Source organism: Cheilinus undulatus, linkage group 22 (assembly GCF_018320785.1).
Source record: "Cheilinus undulatus linkage group 22, ASM1832078v1, whole genome shotgun sequence".
Classification (NCBI taxonomy): Eukaryota; Metazoa; Chordata; class Actinopteri; order Labriformes; family Labridae; genus Cheilinus; species Cheilinus undulatus.
The window spans coordinates 10454417-10467203 of record NC_054886.1 but is presented as its reverse complement, the minus strand read 5'-3'; the positions used below and the strand labels follow the sequence as shown (position 1 = coordinate 10467203).

General features: G+C 37.2%; 1 protein-coding gene across 4 annotated transcripts in view; it reads left to right on the top strand.

Annotated features, from left to right (window-relative positions):
* The window catches only part of map4k2 (mitogen-activated protein kinase kinase kinase kinase 2), a 42445-nt gene that overhangs the window by 24256 nt on the left and 5402 nt on the right, over nt 1–12787 (top strand). Inside the window, exons 14-31 of one of the 4 annotated variants that reach the window (XM_041779432.1) lie at nt 3935–3993; nt 4096–4145; nt 4419–4457; nt 4809–4842; nt 7392–7548; nt 7687–7862; nt 8005–8046; nt 8377–8461; nt 8564–8643; nt 8723–8783; nt 8873–8996; nt 9259–9323; nt 9405–9508; nt 9961–10138; nt 11320–11388; nt 11473–11559; nt 11640–11710; nt 11789–11844. In XM_041779432.1, the coding sequence (XP_041635366.1) occupies nt 3935–3993; nt 4096–4145; nt 4419–4457; nt 4809–4842; nt 7392–7548; nt 7687–7862; nt 8005–8046; nt 8377–8461; nt 8564–8643; nt 8723–8783; nt 8873–8996; nt 9259–9323; nt 9405–9508; nt 9961–10138; nt 11320–11388; nt 11473–11559; nt 11640–11710; nt 11789–11844 (1537 nt within the window). Of the gene's footprint in view, nt 1–3934; nt 3994–4092; nt 4146–4418; nt 4458–4808; nt 4843–7391; nt 7549–7686; nt 7863–8004; nt 8047–8376; nt 8462–8563; nt 8644–8722; nt 8784–8872; nt 8997–9258; nt 9324–9404; nt 9509–9960; nt 10139–11319; nt 11389–11472; nt 11560–11639; nt 11711–11788; nt 11845–12787 lie in introns of all 4 variants that reach the window. The other 3 variants (XM_041779431.1, XM_041779434.1, XM_041779433.1) reach the window with 3 other exon arrangements.

The following is a 12787-nucleotide window of genomic DNA, read 5'->3' as shown; positions in this document are numbered from 1 at the left end:
TCAAACATTCCATCCTTACTTTTGAAGATGAAGTCATCCTTTAACATCTATAATACATTCCATACTTGCCTTTGAAGATGAATTCATCCTTTAACATCTATGATATATTCCATACTTGCCTTGGAAGATAAAGTCATCCTTTAATATCTGTAATACATTCCATCCTTACTTCTGAAGACGATATTATCCTATGAAGTCTACAAAAACATTTTAAACATGGTGTCTTTTGCATGGAGGCCAGTCCAGTCTCTCCCCGTGTTGTCATTCCAGTCTAACCAGTACCTCACATGATTTACTGTCTTAATAGTTTATTGGTGTTTCCATCTAAAGCGTGTTTATGACCAAACGAGGGAGAAAAGCTGTTAAAGAGGCTCAGCTAGCCTCTCAGCTCAGTCCTAGACTCCTCTAGACTCTGGTCTCCCTTCCTCTGTCTAGACCTGCAGTAGGAGGTCTGCAGGACTCAGTAATTAATGATCTGGACCACCTCCTCTCCAGGTTAATCAGCTAACCTGTTGTAAAAAGCACTTTGTCGTACAGTGTAGGGATTGTGAGTGTATGGCAAGGAGGAATTGTGATGGTTCATGGCAAATGGGGGGCAGAGGGTGCAGAAGGCATTGGTAAGACAGAGAAGCTTATAGTTTGCAGAAGGCAGCAGGAAACACAAAAGAAGATCATCACTCTGCAGATAAAATCACATACGAGTGAGGCATTTGGGGAAGTAGAATCCATCAGCTGTTGTAGTTTCTAATCCACTGCAGTCTTTAAAGCAGCTGTCAGCATTTGATAACAATGACTCTTTGGATGTCAGTTCACCAGAAAGGACTCTTTATGCTCGTTCTGATGGAATTTCTTCTGCAGTGAGTTTCAAGTCTCTGCAAGGTCATTTGCAACTAAGATATTTCAGAGAACTTGGTGTAAAGCTGTGTGAATTGCAGTAAATAAACCGAAGCTTGCAAAATAGTTGAAAGTATTTAAGTATGTGCATTTGCAGTGTTGCTGATGTGACACTTTGACATGCATATGAAATATTTTGAGACTTTTTGTAGTCTGTTTCCAATCCTTCAAACCCTCAATTAAAAAAGACAGAAAGAAAATGAAGAAGTCCACCTTAAATGAAGCTGTCAGTTTAAAGTATGGCTGCAGGTTTGAAGCACTGTGAGAGAACTGAGACAGATCAACTTCTGCTTTTAGCTCCACTCGTTTCCTCTGCTTCAAAGTCAAACCGTCACAGGTCGGTCAGGTTCACTGTGGTTTTTACGACTTGCTTCCGTCTGATAATCATGTCTGAGAGTTTCCTCCCAAAGATGCAGAAGAATTGAACTGAAAACACAAAAAAGGGGGTGTTAAATCGCAAGGTTTGTTTACCCCATGGAGCTCAGAAAGGAAAGTTTGTGTAAAGGTTTGTTGTGTAACCATGTATACCTGCTCTTTGTGCAGCACTTTCAGGCCTCTCTGTGGTGTTGCATCATAAAAGTGACTGAAAGAGTTGTGCAAAGTGTTTAACAATAGAGACTGACAGAGACGGTAAACCATGGGTGCAGTTTGAACTTTAAGGGTGGGGGTAAAAGAAATAAAGCAATGTATGGTGGACATCAGAGACTTTACAAACATGAAAACTGAGAATCAGGATGTCAAAAAAAAGCAGCGTTTGAGTGCAGAGGCCCTGCATCCACAATTGGTGTCTTACTCAGTTTTCCCCTGATAACAAGTCAATTTAGCATGTTTTCTCAAGAAGTTAACTTAAATATGTCATTATCCAGGATGAGACAAATATGCTCTCCTGTAAAAACGACATCATATTTAGTCATTTTCTAAATGTAACTTGATATTTCAGTAAATGAAATGTTTTTATTCAAAGACATAGGAAGTAAGGGTGCTGAGGGATGAAACCTTCCATTGATAATCTGTTTAAATGTAACTCAGTTTACCAATGCAGTGTGTGAAAAACCCTGCAGACTGTAGTCTCTGTGAACAGCCTGATGATGCTGTCTGATCAGCTCCAGTGTACGTTCATTGCCCATCGCTGTCTGTGCTCCAGCTTGTCATCCTTACTTCACTACATTATTATTTATTACATAAATTAAACTGGTCTTCTGCGATGTTTGTATGAAATATCTGTGTATAGTTTGTAGTCTGTTGTACTTAAAAATATACCTAAATTGTCAGCTGCTGATTTAACTGTATGTATTGATCTGAAGGCGCATTAAAAATTAAAAAGAGATTAAAAAAGAGATAAAAAATAAAAGGGATCTGTTGATTTTCCAGAAAAAAAAAGCCTTTACAAACCATAAATTTACAAAAAAACAAGCTCAGAATTTTTTAATGAAAAAAGTTTTAAATTAATGACAATAAACTAAAAAATATCCAGTTTATATTGTTTTCAGTTTACAAGAAAAGAAACCTGGTTTGATCAGAGTCGTCTCCTAAATGCAGTCAGGCTGTTGTTTCCCCTCCAGATTTCCACAATCCCTCTCCAAAGTTTGGGGATGATTCTAGGCTATAATCACAAGTATTTCTTTATTGATCAGTCCCAATAATTAGTTATTTATGCTCTTAACTGCAGGATTTGTGAAAGGCAAACAGCACCATCTGGTATATTATTGTGCACAAACCAGAATTTATTCAGCTTTATAATCTCTAAATTATATAAGGTTTTGGTTCTTTTAAATAATAACATTTTAAAGCCACCAAAATTTCCTTCCTGTATATTTACAGCTTTTTAGAATCTAAAATTTCTATTTGTTTCATCATAAATTAACAACATCTCGAATTGATCCATTTTAAGTTTTGGTCTCATGGATTTACCTGTTTTTAGACACAACGATTTCAAGAATTTTCAACTTTTACACTTTAAGAATTTGAGTTATTCTTCTTACAAATGTACAACAAGAGTTTACATGTAACAATTTCAAGTTTGGTTGATAGCGCTGACTTTTTTAATTTGAACATCTTAATAGATTTTATTCTGGTACATTTATGACTATTTAAACTTCACAATTTAGATTTTTTTGTTTGTTTGTTTAAATTTACATAATTTTAATCCTGCCCATTTTGTTTTTGTCCTCATAAATGTACAAATTCTTACACAGAAAAATGTTTTTGTTCTCATTTATCTGAAAATTAAAAAAAAAAAATCAAGAAGTGTGTGACATTTCAAATTAGAAAATTTTGAGTTTCTCCCTTTGTAAATGTACAAAAAACCTAAAATTGTTTTTTGTTTTTTGTTTTTTTAAGTTTTGACTTTTTTAATTTTAATATCTTAATATTTTTGCTGGTACATTTATGACTAAACTCAACAATTCTGTATTTTTTTCTCATGATTTAAAACCTAAAGATTTGGATTTTTTTGTTCTAAATTAACAACTTGTAAACTTAAGCATTTCAGTATATTCTCATCTTTTTAAGCTAAAGATTTTTGTTTTGGTTCTTGTTAATTTAGGACTTTTAAACTTTTAAAAATCATTTTTTCTTCAAATTTATAACTTTGTAAATTCTTCGTTAACGAATTTGAGATAGATTTTTACTGTAAATTTACAACTTTAAAACCCCAAATTTTGAGTTTTTCGGTGTGAATTAACATATCCTCTTATTTTTTTCCCTTTGTTCTTTTGAATGGCCCTAATACACTGTTGTATACCAATAATCCTAAACATCCAAATTATCTAATAAAACTGGAATTTGTCCAGCTCAGAGTCATTATCAGACAACCTTCTCTGAGCACCCAGCTCCCAGCGTCCCTGCTGTTGTCTCACAATAAAATATGGTGGGAAAAGTAAGTCAGGATGTTAAGTGCAGCAGAGTTTTAGTTCAGTATCAACATTAGAGTTGATGTGAGGTCACGGATTGCTCCATATGTCGACCTTCTGTCTGAAAAAATGAAAATATGTGAATGCTCATAGGTTAAAAACCTAATGATCATGTTTTCTTGTTTCAGTCGACCAGGTGAAGTTCAGACCTCCACTAAGGAAAGTCACAGAGCCATATCCTGATCTGGTAATGCTCCTTCGCTCCCTCAGATCTCTGCACTGATTATATAATTACACCTACCCATAATTATCCCTAAATAAGACAGTGCTTCTGTTTCTCTTCCAGCAGAGCTCTTATGATGATGACTGGAGTCTGTCTGGAGATGAAGATAACTCACCGTAAGACTTTTTTTATTCCTATATTTACTCACTTTTCTGTCTTCATAGACATACAACTGCTGAGATACTACTCTTTCTGGCCTAAAAATAAAGCTGACTGCTCAATGGGCCATGTTTAGTCCAGTTTTAGACGGTATAGCTACAGTTACATCAGAGTGTAATTCAGGTAAATTTGGATCTCAGAGGTCTTGGCCTCAGCTGATTGGTCAGGCGTTATAAAGGTGAGGTGTTTGAGGCCCATAGTCGGATAAACAGCAGGTGTTCCTGTTGCAGGAGTCTGTTGGAATGTGTGGAACAAGCTCTGCAGCTCAGGTAGGTCACGTCACGGCCGCCAATCCCAGCCTGTCTAACAGCAGTGACCCCGCCCCCATCCCACCTGTGATGATGTGAATCAGTAGGAGTCAGTGGGTTTGTGTCTCCTGTAATCTCTAAACCTCCTCAGACTCCTTCATTCAGCACAAACCCACTGCTCCTCAGCTTTGTGGGCTTTTTTCTGTATTGGCTTTTTTGTGCAGGTTTTTGTTCATGTGCTGCTGTTAGCATCTTTAGCATTTGCCTGTTGTCCAGCTTGTTGTTGTAATGCTCCGTGCTCTTTATTAATAGATTATAATGATATTCTTTGTTCTGCTTTGTCTTAAAGACTGTTGGTTTCCTCTGTTTCAGGAGTTTAACCATTAGGAGGGCGCCATCTACTGATGTGAGTGTCACATTACAACTGAAGCTGTTGCATACAAGAACTGACTCCATTCAAAACACTACACAGTGAAACAAGCCACCATGATACTATATAATTTTATATGCTGTGATATATGTCAGAATATTATAGAATTTTATATTATACTACATGATACAATACAGTATGATATGGTATGATATATAAAGACAAGATAAGATACAATATGACATTGCCAAGTTTGATATGAACTCATTGGATTTAACAGATCCCATAAATTATAATACAATACTACACGATACAAATGGTATGATACCATACGTTATGATATGAAGCTTTACAAAACTATAACATATGATATAATGACAACCAGGTAGAATATTTTGTTTTGTTTCTAATACTTTTTGATGTGGCATGACACAATACGATGCAATACAGCATGGTACAGTTATAAACAACATGATATAAAATTGTATAAAGTGGTAAAAAAAATAGATGTAAGACCTGGTACCAGATGATATATTATGATTCAACACAGTATGAGGGGTTTTGATGCAATATGATAAAACACAGCACACTATGACATGATACCATGCTTTTTAATGTGAGTCATTACAACATGATATAAATAATACCATAAGATACAAAATGATACAATACAGTACACAACAACACAATATAATAAGACATGATAGAAACTACATGAGGCAATTTGATATGATATAAAACAAAACTGTGAGATATGACATGACACTACATGATATCAATGTTATAACACAGTACAATATGAAATGTTATGTTATGAGATGATACAAAACGATACAAAACAATACCAGGCGATACTATATAATATGATATGAAACACTTGATACGCTGTGATACCATTCGTAACATTATGATATGAAACATTATTACGGCCTCTTAAAAATTATTAATTTAAACCAGGAAAAATAAGGCTCGTATCAAAAGAGACCATAACATATAAAAGGACACAGACAAATGGTTTGAGTTTCAAAATAATCCAAGCTTTATTTTAAACAAACAAGTCAATTAATTAATTAAACGTTAAATAAATCAACTAAATAAAAAGGGCTGCAGCCGTTGGCCAAAAAGAACAAAAGAAGGGTGGTGGACGTGGCTGACCACGCAGTGGGCCATTGGACCAGCCACCACCCCGAACTAAAACTACCTAACCAAAAGAACTAACTATTTAATCAAGAAAAGAACACAACGAGAAAACAGGACTACCGACGACTACAGCCAAACTAAAACAACAAAACCCAGCAATCTAAGCATGCCTGGGGAGGGAGAAAAAGGAGAACGGGAAACGAAACGCTTGGTTAAACTGAACGAATTCATACTAAACAAAACGAGAAGGTTAATCAAATACAAATGAAACAAACCTCCTCACGCGCTTCTCCAATGAGAGTCACGGGTGCCTGGCCCAGCTCTGCTCTCTCCGCTCTACTCCCCTGCCACTCTAAATACTCTCCCTCCTCCACCCTGAGTGCTAATAACACTCAGGTGTGCTGCAGCCCGCAGGTAGAGGGAGGAGGGAGACCAGAGAACCAGGGAGAGAGAGGACATGCAGCACTCCAGGACGTACGTAACAAACATTACAATGAAATGCAATACGATACAATACAATGATAGTATGATACAATACAATATGAAACGTTAGAATATGAAACATTACAATACAATACAATGGTAGTACGATACAATACGATATAACATGTTATCATTTGAAATGTTATGATGTGAAATATGATATGAAATGTTACAATACAAAAAGATATAAAACGTTACAATATGAAACGTTACAAAACGATACGATATGAAATATTGCGATATGAAACGTTATGATGTGAAACATTACGATATAAAACGTTACAATACAATGCAATACGATATGATACAATACAATACATACAATGATAGTACGATACAATATGAAATGTCATGAATATAAAATGTTGTGATATGAAACTCTACGATATGAAAAATTTCAATGTAAAACATTACGATACAATACCATATGATACCATGCGATTTAATAGGATATGAAATGTTACTGTACCAAACGCTGATACGATGCAAAACCATATTATGCCATAACATGCCAAGAATGATTATACATGCAATACGATGCAATATGATACAATGTGAAACGTTACAAAATGATAAGATATGGTACCATATGATATATATGATATGATGTGATATGATACATTTTTGTATGATGTGATTTGACACGATACAATGCAATAGGACAGGATATGACCATGCTTCAGTATACTAGAGTATGACATGGTTTGGTTCTATATGGTGCAACACAATACAATGTGATATAGAACTAATATGATAATATTATATAAAGATGGTATAATAGAAGTAGAGTATATATAAGATATTACAGCATGTGACTGCAGGAGCTGGGGATCAAACCTCTGATATTTCAACTAAGAGATGACCTTCTCCTCCACTGATCCACAGCTGCTAATGCTCCACACCATCCCCAATTCCTTGAAATTAAATAAATCTTGATTTATACTGTTTTTTTTGGTTTTCAGGGAGGAAAGAAGAGTGGACTATTCAGCCCGACTACAGCCTCTCTGCCCCCCTTCAGCTCTTTAAGTCCAAATTCAGAGGACAGAGACCTGACAATGAGACCCAGCTGTACGCTGGGACCAGACGCTGCCGTCACTGCTGACTCCACCTCCACTACAGGTACTTCCTGTCATAATAACACTCCTTTAGAGATCTATCTGTATCTCTGACAGAGCTGGAGCTGACTGGCTTCAGGTCTGAAAAATGATATTTACAGGTGAATTCATAAATCCTCCCTCTTCCTCTCTGTTTATAAAGTATTATCCAGGTGCTCGGCCACACAGGACATCAGACAACGCTGCAGCAACTCATGTCTACCTGCAGGGGACGCTGTAACCGCAGAGAAAAAGAGGGTCACCCCAGTAACCTCTCCTAAAAGAGAGACACCGCTGTCGCCTGAGTGGAGCACGCTGAGGAAGAAGACAGAGGACTGTGTGAGTATTGATCTCAGACCTGATGGATGGTGTGATCTGCTAACATCATAACGACCTAATGAATAATATCTGGAACATTCTGGTTTTGGTTCATTTCTTTATCATCCCTTGTGTTTTTATGTGTAACCTTTGACCTTTCTAGAGGGCTGCCTGTCATGGACTCCCTCCTACCCCTCAAGTCCATGTAAGTGTGAAACCTAACAGCATGTCACCTTTATACGAGCTGACCAGCATGACTAACGCCTCCTCACATTCAATCCTACAGGCTGATATGGACAGGTTTAATGTGGAGGGTTTTAGTGAAGCACCAGTCAGTCTGATGACAGATTTCTAGATGGCTCAAAATGTGTTTAGTATGTAGCCAGACTTGTGCAGATATTGGTGCAACTTATGTGCATTATAAAATGTTACAGTACAAGTAGCTGTAGCAGGTCCTGATGGAGAAGCTCCAGTATGAATGATCACTGTTTCCCTGTAAAATCCCTGGTGTTTACTCACTCTTCTTCTTCTGTAGATGGGAGCCTGTTTCTCTAAAGTCTTCAACGGCTGTCCTCTTCAGATCCACTGTGCCGTCACCTGGATTTTACCCAAAACAAGAGGTACAACTCTGCAGTTTATTCTGCTATCACAGATGAAACCTTTCCTCATTTAAATGAAAAATGCTGATTTTGTTCCTTTTTTTAAACCGTTTTCCTGCTTAGATCAGTACCTCATCCTCGGAGCAGAGGAGGGAATCTACTCACTGAACCTCAATGAACTTCATGAAGACACACTAGAGAAGGTGAGATGGGGACTTCTATCTGTGTTGTCCTGAGATCAGAAAATATACCCCAACATTAAGTTTCTGTTCTCTTCCCCAGCTGCTCCCTCAGAGATGTACGTGGCTCTACGTCATGAACAATGTGTTAATGTCCGTATCAGGTGAGAAAGACTGTGTAATGTTGATTTGATGAGAAAATACCAAACTCTTTCTTTAATCTGTCATTCTAAGACATTTGATCGTCCTGCAGGGAAGTCGTCCCAGCTTTATTCGCACAGTCTGACGGGTCTGTTTGAACAGAGAGGACATCTACAGAAGAAACACGGCAGTCTGTCTCTGAGCACCAACCGCTTCACTGAGAGGATCAGCACCAGGTAATAACAGTCTTCTCACATGGGACAGAGAGGATATTTATAATGATAAGGAATAAACGAATCAGCACCAGGATCATTGTTTTCACATCAAACAGAGGGATTACTCTGATCAAGCAATAAATAGATCAGTGTGGATAATTCAGCGTGTCAGGAAAGCTTTCAGGTTCTCTTAACATCCTCAGCTTGAATCAGAAAGAGTTTAGCTGATTTTTTTCCCAGGTAATATCTCTTGTGTTTATCTGAATCATGTTTTCTCTTGCAGTCACAGGAAGTTCACCATCTCAGTGAAGATCCCTGACACTAAAGGCTGTAGGAGATGTAGTGTAGGTAAGTGGTCAGAGTTAAACTTTACATCCTCTCCATGTTTTAAAGAGTAATAATAAGATGTTCCTCCTCTTCTTCTCTCAGCTAGAAACCCGTACACGGACAGTACATTTCTGTGTGCAGCCGTTCCTTCTGGTCTGGTTCTGTTACTGTGGTATGAGCCTCTGCAGAAGTTCATGCATCTGAAGGTCCATAACACTTAAAAAAACTTTTTTAACAAGTAAACGTGATGAATGCATTAGTTTCTGCTCCAAATATCTATAATTTCTTCCCTATATTCAACAAATTTTCTCCCATAAATCAAGCAGTTTTTCCATTATTAAAAAAGTCTTCCGTGATAAAGTCAACATGTTTTTTCCCACCTATTGAGCAATTGTCTTCCATTATCCAAGTATTTCTTCTCATACATTTAGTAACTTTTTGAAAACTGGTGATCAAGGCACAAGACAATGTCCTAAAATGTCACATTTTTATCCACAGTCCATCAATATACATATTACAGCCATAGAGGGGGAAATAACTGAAAATATTCATGCTTAAGAAGGTCCAAATCAGCCCTGAGTTTCTGTTATTATTTGCCTCATAGAATCATCCTGTTCCATCTCTCTTTCATTTTATATTTCATCTCTTCCATGTGCAGCACATACCAATCAAGCTCCCAGACTCTCTGCCGATCTTTGAGCTGCTGGTTTTGGTGACAGACGAGTTTCCTCAGCTGTGTGTCGGAGTCAGAGACTGTGCTAATGGGAAACGTCCAGTCAGCCAACAGCTGCAGTTTGATATCATAGAGCTGAACAGCTCACCTGTCTCTACACCAGGTAGAATCCACTGCTGTATTTCTTTATTTATACATTAAAGTTTTTTTGAAAGCTGTACCACTCTTTTAGACCTGGCCCAAAACAAATGGAACCCAAAATATGCAGAAAAAACATAGGGCTCTGGTTTAAACACACTGTTTGTTCATTTCTCCACAAGGGGGCTCTCCTTTAAACTTTAGCATTTTTTATGGACTTTGGGCAAAGTACATCCAAAATAGAACAAAACACTGTGCCTGACTACATGGAAATATACGGCCTATCTGGCGTTCAGATACTGGCTGAAGTATATGTCCCTCCAATATGCCCTTCCTGTTCTAGAAAGCTCAGACATAACATAAGAGGTTAGGGGTTGCCAGTGGTCATACAATTTGCTGACAGATCCCTGTTTCTCAATTTTTTTCTTTTCTAACTCTAAAACAGACATCGTATCACAAATCCATGAGGTAGTTGAAGGGGTTGATGGATTCCTCCACAATAAAAGTATTCTCCGCTGGGCTATTAAAGGGGTGAATGAAATTACATTTGCTTGTTTGTTCTACACACCACGGGGCTCTCAATCAAAGCAAAATCAAAAATGAGAGTGGAGAAGCTGCTCAGCTCTCCCTGCGTCTGCAGCTTACTTCACATTAGGACTCTGAGGACTCTGTTCATTTAAAAACTGCCTCCCGTGTGGCATATTTACTAAAAGGACAATCAAGTTTTGTTTTCATGCATGAATTTCACAAAATGAGGGGGAAAAGCTGTTAAAAGTGACCTTAAATGTACTGCAACTGATCCCAGAATACTTTGAAAATAGGTCACAGCACTAAATGGGAAAGCCACCTTTAACAGCTTTTCTCCTTCATTATGTGAATTTTATCCATAAAACCAAAATGGTAGTTTACTGAGTAAATAGTTTAATCAGCTGAGCAGACTCACATGTGATCATCAGTATTGTACAGTCCAGAAAAACTGTGATGTTTAAATCGGACTTTTGATAGTACCCCGGTCTACTAAAGGAGGCCTTTATGTTCATGCAGGCCACGGCTGACCCAGCCCACATTAGTCTTTATATGAGAATTTACAGTAATCATTTTATTATTAATGCAGACATTTCAGTGCAAAATCTCTACTTACTGTAGCTTTAAATGTTGTCATTCCTCCTTAAATTACTCAAATCTCCTCCATCTGTCTCTGTGCAGACAGTGGAGCTCTGAATGCTGCACAGGTGACACAACTGGACAGAGACACGGTTCTCATCGCTTTAGAAAGTGAGTGTTTTTATCTTTGCTTGTGTTACAAATCCTTTTACCTTCCTCATTGATTTATAACACACTGTGATGCTGATTGGACAGAAACTGTGAAGATCGTGAACCTGCGAGGACTTCCGTCCAAAGAGCTCGCTGCTGAGATGGTCTTTGACTTCCCCGTTGAAACTCTCGGTAAAATGATGATAAACTTAATAAATCAGATTTACTCCTGATCAGACAGATTTATTAACGTGTGTTTATTTTCCTGTCAGTGTGTTTACAGGACAGCGTGCTGGTGTTCTGGAAGCATGGTCTAAAAGGGAAGAGTTTCCACTCAAACGAGGTATAAGAGTTAAATCCAGCTGAGTTCAGGTTTTCTTAAAATCCTTTCTAAACATCTCATCTGATTGTTTTCCTGCAGGTAACTCAAGAAATCACTGATGAGAGTCGAGTCTTTAGAGTTTTGGGGACGAATAGGTATGTAAAAACTAAAATATAAGGGTTACAGTAGATGTTATGGTCATAGTGGAGTAAAACAAATTATATAGAGAAGATATTAAACATACAAATTATCTCACCATTGTATTTTCAATCAATTTGGCATGTTTTATTCCATAAATTTCTCTCCATTAATTCTCCTTTTCTTTTTAAAAGGATTTTACAAAAAAGTTCTCTGCAATAAGTCTGACATTTCGCAACAAAGTTTAATATAATTTTCTCCAGAAGGTCAACATTTTTCTATACATTCAGAACATCTTTGTCCACAAATAAAACAAGTTTACCATGAAAAATATAAAAAGTTTTCACTTATGTATTCAACAAGTTTTCTTCTATCATTTCAGCGTGTTCGTCACCGTAAATTCATCAAGTTTTTGTCTATACATGCTATAATTTTTCTTCAATAATTTCAACAAATTTCTCTCTTTAAATTTAACAAGTTTTCTCTCTTAAGTTCAGCATTTACTTTCATAATTTTAGCAAGTTTCCTTTTATTTATTCAAAGGTTTCCTTCCATATATTTAGCTATTTATCCCAACAAATTCAAAAAGTTTTCTTATACACTGCCTGGCCAAAAAAAAAAAAGTCACCACCTGGATTTAACTAAGCAACAGGTACGAGCCTCCTGTTGGATAGTTACTGCATGGGCGATTATCTTTCAGCTGGCAACAAGTTATTTAACCCCAGCTGATGCAATGAGTAACTTCATTTCTTTAACAACCATGTTGAAAGACACATCCTGTGGTCGTGGGAAGATGTTAGTCTGTTTAAGAAGGGTCAAATCATTGGCATGCAAAAAAGGCTTCAGTTTGCTAGGGAGCATAAAGATTGGACTCTGGAGGAATGGAAGAAGGTGATGTGGTCTGATGAGTTCAGATTTACCCTGTTCCAGAGTGATGGGCACATCAGGGTAAGAAGAGAG